A 10085-nucleotide genomic window follows, 5' to 3' on the forward strand; every position below is an offset into this window, starting at 1 on the left:
CTACGCCACATTACTGAACTCTGTTACAAACAATTCAAATGAGGATTACGTTAAGTCTTGGCTGAACACACAAGACAATTTTGATGACTTTACTCAAATTAAAAGTATTGAAATTTTGACTGCAACTAACAGTCTTTCCACTGGAAAGGCTGCCGGTTCAGATACCCTTTCAAGTGAACACTTCAAACATGCAAGTAATCGTATTCATTTCTTATTAGCTTGGTCTTTTTCAGCTATGATTCACCATGCATTTCTACCAGAGGACCTAATGAAAACTATGATTGTTCCACTTGTCAAGGATAAAACAGGAGATATTACCAGCAAAGACAATTATAGACCGATTGCACTTTCAACTGTGTCTTCAAAAATACTTGAACTTATAATTTTAGAACGTTGCAAAGCTATGCTTAATACGGAAGATTTTCAATTCGGATTTAAGCAGAATCATTCTACAGACCTGTGCATTTATGTCATGAAAGAAGTTATTAACTATTATCAGTCATATAATAGTCCTATATATGTTTGTTTCCTTGATGCAACTAAAGCCTTTGACCGTGTAAATCATTGGACACTTTTCAGAAAACTAATCACCAGGGGTGTACCTAGTCACTTTATCCGTTTACTTATGGTCTGGTACAGTACCCAGACCTTTTGTGTACAGTGGGGTCAGGCAAGGTCATCTCTCTTTTCTGTCACAAATGGGGTTCGCCAGGGTAGTGTTTTATCACCTCAGCTCTTCAACGTGTACATGGATGGGCTGAGTACTCGTTTGATGACGAATAAAAAGGGTTGTAATATAGGTGGAGTAACTATTAATCATCTTATGTACGCTGATGACCTGGCATTAATGTGTCCTTCAGTAAGAGGTCTCCGTGAGCTTATTTCAATATGTGAAAGCTATGGCATCGATCATGACATAATGTATCACCCAAAGAAATCAAAATGTATGTACTTCATACCCCGCAAGAGTCCTCTTAAGATAGACTACTTACCTCGGGTGACTTTAGACGGAAAAACACTTGAGGTGGCACATAGGCATTCTTACCTTGGCTATGCTATGTCAGATAATTGTTTTGATGATGAAGCAATTAAGAGTCTAATGAGGCGCTTCTATATTCGTGCCAATACGCTTCTTCGAAAGTTTCCACTCTGTTCGACTCATGTCAAACTTTATTTGTTCAGAAGTTTCTGTACAAATATGTATTGTTCACAATTATGGTCTTTGTACAGCAACAAAAGTTTAAACGATCTCAGAGTTGCTTATAACAATGCCTTTCGAATCATTATGGGCTATGCACGTGACTGCAGTGCAAGTGCTATGTTCGTGTCAAATACTGTTCCAACTTTTGAAGCTCTTAGAAGAAAATTACTCTTCAGATTTTTTGACAGGGTGAAGAGTAGCTCGAACTTATTAATTTCGGCGGTATTCTCCTCCGACTGTTTTTTACGCTCGAAGATAACTTCAAGATATATGAATTTAATGTATTTTTAAAATCTCTTTTTCTGTCTGTCTATTTTTTAGAGTGCTCTTTTTAACGTTTGTCTTGTGTACTATGTAAATGTTGTGTTTTTTATAGTATATGGGAGTGTATCCTGCAATAAAGTTATAATAATAATAATAATAATTAAACATTAAAATATGTATGACAATTTTGGGCTCATTTCGAGGGGCATGAAATTGGCGGGGGGGGGGGGGGGCTGCGTAAATCTTTTGACCAAAATAATTTCTCCCCCCCTCAGCCCAGCCAAAGCCTCCTCCTCTTTGGTTATCACATTCAGATACCATGGTAACAACATCCGATACGGATAACACTGCTAGTATAAAGAGAGTTAGCGCTCCAACGTACTTGTACCATATGACACGGATTGCAAACGAATGACCAACAACCATGAATCCCTCTGCAGCTAGTGGTGTATCCAGCACTTAAACCAGTTCCCGAGCCTAGCCCATAACGTAGCTATTCTGTGCACTCTAGATCTCTGGTGTCCATGTAATTTCAGGTTCCGTCGTTGAAATCACCAAAACAGAGAACTCTGCCCTCACTCTAAAGCTGATGATGCGTACAAGTTTCCAGTTGTGTTGCACAGTGCGAATTCATTTGCCAAACATGACACAGCGTAGTTTCGTTGTTCGTGAATTGCAGCCAATTGCACTCTATTATAAATGCTCGACATTTCTTGAAATGTCTTCATAGTGACTAGATAACCTTCTCGTTTCTTAAAGTTGCAGGTTCGAGCCCCGTCGCTGCCTGCTGTTTATTTCTGAGTGGCTAAAGTCCTTGGGCAAGATTTGAACCACGACTGTGCCTCAGTCAACCCAGCTGTATAACTGGGGACCTGGTAGGATGTAGGTTGCAATGTGAAGGCTTTAATCCTATGCGCTTAAATGGCTGCAATGGATTGTATGCTCCCCGGGGAGTTGAGGAAGACTAAAGGGCCGTTGTGCTGTTCTGATCCGAGCCAGGGGTAATAATTGTAAAGCGCTTTGAGCACGGAGTGGGAAAGCGCTATATAAGAAACCAACATTATTATTATTATTATTAAATTTAAAAAATGTGTGCTTCCGGTTACGCTCAATTTTAGAGTAGGTGGGGTAGAGATTTTTTGTTTTATTTTTAAAATATTTTTTTTTTCATGTGTCTAGTTCAGGTTTTCCATTGTTTTCCATGATGGTCTCTGTGTATTTCTTCCTATCAGATTTACAGCCATCTCAATTACAGATTGGAAGAACATGTGTAGTTTTAAATTGTCTTTTTAAGTTGATGTCAGCCTCTGCATTCACTATTTCTCGTGAGACCACAATTTTGCGCTTTTATTACTTATTTCTCGAATACGTACAAAAAAGTTTAGGGTCGGCAGTGAAAACTATATGTGGGATCGGGTAGCTGGAACCAAACAATTTTTTGGGCCTATAAGTGTAATAACCAAAAGTAAACAATTAATGCAATGATGTTATCTATAGTCAGTTCAAAATCGACCATGATGTAATTATAGTGTCCGTCATATTCAGCTAGGGGGAACTGGTCATTGCAATGTTACTGGTAAATGAGCACAAACTATTACACCGTACTTACTCTCCTCACATAAAGAAGTCGACACTGTACATCAGTGTACGTACCACACACTGATGTTCACATTGGTTCTCCTTAACGACTTCACTATTGGCCCAAGTGTAGATTGTACTGTGAAATGTGTTACTCCCCCGTATCAAAATATTCCCCCTCATTGAATCTCCCGTACTCTACAGTCTGTTGCCATGTGAAAAATTTCATCCTCTTCCAATACACGTTTCCATATATTGGAAGATGATATCTCCATATCATAACATTTACATGTAACATGAAGTACTTTATGAAATCTTTATTCTGTCCTCGTCCCAGGGACAGTAAATACAACTTTTCAATCAGTCCCTCAGCGACAAAATGAGCGCCGCTAGAAAGAAGAATTCCACCTTTAAAAAGTAACCAATAACCTTTAAGGGATGACCACGTCCAAGTAAAATGATGCCAGTCTCCGTTGCTGATTCTTACATTGGGTGATGTAACAACAGTGTAACCTTTGGTAGTTAATTTCTCATTACCAAGTTTAAGTAAGCTCCATTCATTAGCCTGAGAATACGTGGAATACGAAAATGCCGTGGCCACATACTTCTATGTTTTCTCGCAAAGAGGAACACTGGTGTTCAAAAAGTCATCATCCAAAGGCTTGGTCGATATGACGAATCGTTTAGTCTCAGAGATTTGTTGCGAATGTCGATAATTAAAGTGTTTTCTTCAAAACTGGAATCTAAATTATAAACAGCGCATCACATAACAAACAAATGTCGGCTCATATTTATATAAATGACTGTTATACGCTGATTAGTGTCTAACATGTCTAATTATAAAAGAACACTTCCCTCGACGTGTTTGCAAGAGTTGTGCAAAGAAACCATGATTCATTTCCATCATCCTTATTAATCTACAAATGGAAGTACGCCACCAACGACAGATTATGATTTTGTTATGTTTTCAATCCATTGTATTACCCAATAGACTTCATTTCATCTCCCTGTCACTTGCTAGGGATGTTGACATAATATTAACAGCTTCATATTCTGGCGACAATGTCTCCATTTCCAAATCTCAAGAAAAAAGAATATCTTCTCTTGCTGATTGCATAGGTAAGAAACTGAGTACAAATAATGGGCATCAAAAGACAGACTGCACCAATCAGTGCAGCTGTGATAATAAAATTTAATACATCGTGTGTACAAAATTTGCACTGACAAAAAAAATTGTGTCTCTGTGTCTTGCATCAATACATACTTCTTTTTAAAAATATCATCTCTGCATATATCCTGTCATCTTGATTTAATGTGGAATAGTTTATATATCCATAGACCCTCCATCAAACATGCCCCCTTGCAGTGGAAGATGACATACTATATTTGCTATACACAACCATTGTAGTATTTATGTCACAATTGTTTAAACTTACTGGGAATATTCTAGATTTCTATTTCATATCTCCTTAGTTTAGTTATAATTATCTTTAAATTTCATGGTTTCTTTGATGTCATGGGTGCGATCTATACATACCAACCTGCACCCACACTAAAATACATAAGTTTTGCTACATGTATCTTCAAACTTTGGAAATCCCTTATTATTTGCAACGTTTTCATTTGAAATTAAGTGTTTTCGTGCTTTCCCTTCTTTTTATATGTGTTTGGCTGATGTTCACTGAGACCACTAAATATTTAGTGGTCTGAGGTTGATGGTAGTATAATTGTACCTTGGTAAATACTTCAGGTGGGACTGGATGTCTGGTGAGGTATTTTATTTTATTTTATTATTAATTACATCTGTCAAAACCATGATTTCCCTGGACTACAAACTTTATCACAAATCATGCACCTATTGTCTTTCTATACAAAAACAAAAGTGCTATATAATAAATCCAATTATACTAAGAATACTATTTTGAAACTTTCATAACATTAATTTCCTGAAAGACGAGGCAATTCAGTTTTTTGAAACTTGAAGATAAAATAGACAATATTCATAACAATACATTTATAGTCAATTTTATTAAAAACCGAATAGTGAAATGATAAAGACAAATGAAAATAGAGATGACAGCTTGCAATGTTGGATTGGTCACCTTTTTACACTGACTGTGTATTCTTTATCAAAGATATTAAAGTCTTCTTCATCAAAGATTGTTGTGTCTTCTTTCTTCATTTCAGGCTCTGCTTTACTCCTGTTTTTCTGACTATCATGATGGGAGAGAATCTAGAAAACAAAAAGAAACGTTTAAGAACCAATGAACACATTCCCATACATTTAGAATCGGACCATTGTATGATACGCAGTGTTTAGGCAATCATTCAATTTTTCAATTGTATTGTCTACTGCTGTAATTGTTGTACAAGGGAGTATGTAAAGCCGGCCTGAGATTGTCAACACAAAACCTATGTAATGTAAACTGTTGGTATGTTCAAATTTTTCAGAACATGGTCAGTAGAACGGCCTCCAATGCATGTATTTTTGGTTGATTGAAATCAAAACAATTTTATTGATAAGGGAATACTTGTTATTTGTTTACAGTAATGTAGAGACAAGTGGAAACCTGGAAGTGGAAACAACATGTTAATCTATATGTAGGGATTGTATTTATTCTCGATACCAATACAATATCCCGGTAAAATGATAATAAACATCTTATCTGTTTATTATGGTATGGTTATTGGTGGTTTGTTAATTTATGCAAGAAGATGTTGAACCCGGGCAGATTCACACTTTTGAAAGTTATTTCTATGGCAATAGAGTAATGTTTACTGGAGACTACTGGGAGAGGATCTGTTGCTGATCTGTTTCTTCCTTGTCTGTTTTGTATGGTGACAGAACTTTGTGTACCACCTAAATGTCTACAACAGATATGATTGCATTTATTGTAAAATAGCATTAGGCAAGCAGAATTGGAATAACAAAATATGCATATCAACTAGCACTGAATATTGAATGGTGTTAAGTTTGAGATTTCTAAATATCCAGAGAAAAGTTTTGTTGTTTGCCAAGGTCTATCACTGAATGACATTTTAACAATCATAGTGAATTTAATTTGATCAAGTTGGCAGTAACAGTCAAGATGTACAAAAACTAATTTATCAGACACCAATAACAGACAAATTACAGAGTAAATTGTTTGTATACTCACCTGCGTAAACGTATGAGAATCCATACTTGAACTGGGATGGTGTAACATATACCTCAAATTGTCTTCAGTATTGTCTGCAGGCACACACTTCCAATATGAGTCTGTAAATAAAGGGAAAATGACATGAAACACTTCAAAATAAAACAAAGTACAGACTACTGAATCAGATATTTTTTTTATTGTCTCAACCAAGTCAAGCTACTGCTCATTCCTTTCATTATCAGATCATAAATTTATATTTCTGTGTCTTCGAGAATATTAACTTCTTATTTTCATATACATGCAAATTTACATTTCTAAATTTACCATAAGATGTTGTAGCTATCGACTTGGAATCTGGTCTCATCATTATATGCATGCAGTGCTGTACAGTATGGTACATGCATCTTTTGTCTGTGAAATCTATAGTATGCAGTCCTGTACAGTATGGTACATGCATCTTTTGTCTGTGAAATCACAGACAGTGGAAATGTCTATGGTTAAATCTATACTGCATGTACATGTAGTCTTGCACAGTATTCAGTTTCAAGCAAAAGATTATATGAATTCCATGATATTAAGAGTGGAGCTCCCAGGCATAAGTGACAGTACACTGAAACTAGGCTATAGTGTGGAGCTCCCTGGCATAAGTGACAGTAGACTGAAACCAGGCTATAATGTGGAGCTCCCAGGCATAAGTGACAGTACACTGAAACCAGGCTATAATGTGGAGCTCCCAGGCATAAGTGACAGTACACTGAAACTAGGCTATAGTGTGGAGCTCCCTGGCATAAGTGACAGTAGACTGAAACCAGGCTATAATGTGGAGCTCCCTGGCATAAGTGACAGTACACTGAAACTAGGCTATAGTGTGGCGCTCCCTGGCATAAGTGACAGTAGACTGAAACCAGGCTATAATGTGGAGCTCCCAGGCATAAGTGACAATACACTAAAACTAGGCTATAGTGTGGAGTTCCCTGGCATAAGTGACAGTACACTGAAACCAGGCTATAATGTGGAGCTCCCAGGCATAAGTGACAATACACTAAAACTAGGCTATAGTGTGGAGTTCCCTGGCATAAGTGACAGCATACTGAAACCAGGCTATAATGTGGAGCTCCCAGGCATAAGTGACAGTACACTGAAACCAGGCTATAATGTGGAGCTCCCAGGCATAAGTGACAGTACACTGAAACTAGGCTATAGTGTGGAGCTCCCTGGCATAAGTGACAGTAGACTGAAACCAGGCTATAATGTGGAGCTCCCAGGCATAAGTGACAGTACACTGAAACTAGGCTATAGTGTGGAGCTCCCTGGCATAAGTGACAGTACACTGAAACCAGGCTATAATGTGGAGCTCCCAGGCATAAGTGACAATACACTAAAACTAGGCTATAGTGTGGAGTTCCCTGGCATAAGTGACAGTACACTAAAACCAGGCTAAAATGTGGAGCTCCCAGGCATAAGTGACAATACACTAAAACTAGGCTATAGTGTGGAGTTCCCTGGCATAAGTGACAGTACACTGAATTCAGCCTATAGTGTGGAGTACCATGGCATAAGTGACAATCCACTAAAGTATTCTATTGGAGTGATGATTACAAGGTGGATGCAATGACGCAAATGATAATGTAAATACATGAAAGTCACTAGAACAGTAAAGTGTCTAATGATCGTAACATATTATGGATGCACTGACTCAAGTGATAATGTAACAGTGTTATGCTAAGGTGTGGGAACCCTGGTAACAAAAAAGGGTAAATCTGGTAAAACTGGCATAGTTCCCATACACTGTAATATAATTTTGGTGTGGGAACCCTGGTAAAATGACTGAGGAACTCAGGTCAGTTTTACCTACTTACCACCCTTAAAAAACACTGTGTAAAATACATGTAAGTGACTAGGACAGTAACATGTCTAATGATCGTAACATATGGATGCTCTGACTCAAGTGATAATGTAACAGCAAATATAATGTGAGTGACTTGGACAGTAATGTGTCTAAATAATGATCTTAACATTTGAGCAATAGTGAAAAATCAAGCATTAAACGATCAACATTTGTATTGCACAGATGAGTTGTTCTCTTGCTGTCCTTACAATATGAAAATTTCAATCAAAAATCAAAATTCCAAGAAAAAAAGAGTATATTTTACTAGTCTTATCACTAGTTGCAATTTGCAAATGATTTATAAAATCTGAGAAAAATAACCAAATCTCAGAAATGCTGTAAGACTATTTGACTTACCAATTGCTGACTTTGTTTTCTTATCCTTCACTGTAGTTTTATGTTTTTTGAAGCCTTCATTCATTTGTAATCTTTTTAACTGTTTCTTTACTCCTTTTCTGTTGGTGCTAATCAACCTCATGTTATCTGGTGGGCCATGTTTGCTCTTCTTTTTCTTTGAACTTTTTTCGCTATCTGTAACATTCAAAAGATATATTTGGATCTTGTAAAAGTTTTAGTAGATATAAATCTAAAATGGGGCATGTTGCATGCATGGGTGACACAACCTAACAACCACCCGTACTCCCATTTCAGGCCCGTCCCTTTCGAAAATTCAGTAAGATGATATTGATACATACATGCACAAACACACACACACACACACACACACACACACACACACACACACACACACACACACACACAATCACACACACACACATACATACAGGTGACGGATCAACTTGTCCCAATTTCAACTCGTCCCACTCAACTCGTCCAATTTTCAACTGTTTACAATATAATTTACCTGTGCATATATGAAATTGAAGCTAGTAGTACTCAGTTTGGAGGGTCTGTGGTATCTCATATTCCACTAATGACGTACCACTTGCACTGTAAACACATACTACAATACTTAGTTGCGTTAACTAGGGAGAGGAGACACGTCTCCTAAACCCGTACCTGCGGAAGTCGTAAGCATGTAAGTCAATAATATTCTCCCTGGTTATTATCATTATTTCTTATTTGGGTTGTTAACATTAAGTCCTAATGTGAAAAGTGATATTCCATGTCTGAGGAAAGTGGTTGTGCTAGTTCTAGATCTAGAATACACAGCCAAAATCCACACCACTTTCTGCTACAAAATGCTACACTTCAACTGGCCACATAGGTAAAATCATGTAAATATTTTGGTCCCCGTACTTTAAGTCCATGTTTCGTTTAGATTTATAAACGTTAATGACTGTTGTTGGGTCGAGTTGAAAATGGGGCGAGTTGAAATTGGGGTGAGTTGAAATGGGACGAGTTGAAATTGGGACAAAGTGAATCGCAATCATACATACATACATACATACATACATACATACATACATAGATACATACACACATACATACATACATACATACATACATACATACATACATACATACATACATACATACATACATACATACATACGTACATACACACACACACGTACGTGCGTGCGTACACACACGCACACAGTCGGAAAGACAGAGACATAGGCACTTGAATCAATCTGTATGGTTTGTTGTTTAATGTATTGTAAATAAGAGCATTAAAAAACAGTACATATTGATTCGAGTACCTCTGGAGAGATAGAAATGGTTCAACATCAATGATTGCAATGTAATTGAACTGTTACTATGTTAGACCATGGAACACGTTATACTTCCCTGATACTTCCATGGTGAGATCTTGGAGTAATAATTACAATTTACAGTATAATTACTCCAAGGTTAGTTTTACCTGTTTTCACATCATCACTGAAAAGATCCAACCCTTTACGGACCAACGACGCAGACATTTTTTCCTTCAATTTCACCCTGCGATTGTACTAACACACTGGCCACTGGCACTAGCACTTTTCATGTGTACAACATGTGTAATCGGTCAATCGATCGTCAGTAAATTAAAGCCACCTAACCTACTCTC

The 10085-nt window shown here is 37.2% G+C and overlaps 1 protein-coding gene across 1 annotated transcript; it reads right to left on the reverse strand.

Annotated features, from left to right (window-relative positions):
- Positions 1-5085: 5085 nt before the first annotated feature.
- LOC144435946 (active regulator of SIRT1-like) lies at positions 5086-10041 on the reverse strand. Its single transcript, XM_078124586.1, has 4 exons — positions 9900-10041; positions 8429-8602; positions 6202-6302; positions 5086-5276 (listed from the first exon to the last, which is right to left on the reverse strand). The coding sequence occupies exons 1-4, from the start codon at positions 9955-9957 to the stop codon at positions 5142-5144; spliced, it is 468 nt and encodes a 155-aa protein (XP_077980712.1). The 5' UTR covers positions 9958-10041; the 3' UTR covers positions 5086-5141.
- Between the last annotated feature and the right edge of the window lie 44 nt (positions 10042-10085).

This window comes from Glandiceps talaboti, chromosome 5 (assembly GCF_964340395.1).
Source record: "Glandiceps talaboti chromosome 5, keGlaTala1.1, whole genome shotgun sequence".
Lineage (NCBI taxonomy): Eukaryota > Metazoa > Hemichordata > Enteropneusta > Spengelidae > Glandiceps > Glandiceps talaboti.

Excerpts from the sequence above, each read along its gene's own strand:
- LOC144435946 (XM_078124586.1), bottom strand. The coding sequence starts at position 9,957 with ATGTCTGCGTCGTTGGTCCGTAAAGGGTTGGATCTTTTCAGTGATGAT. Across the intron at positions 8,603-9,899 it reads CAGTGATGATGTGAAAACAG|ATAGCGAAAAAAGTTCAAAG; the intron begins GTAAAACTAACC and ends TGAATGTTACAG. Across the intron at positions 5,277-6,201 it reads ATTCTCATACGTTTACGCAG|ATTCTCTCCCATCATGATAG; the intron begins GTGAGTATACAA and ends TTTGTTTTCTAG.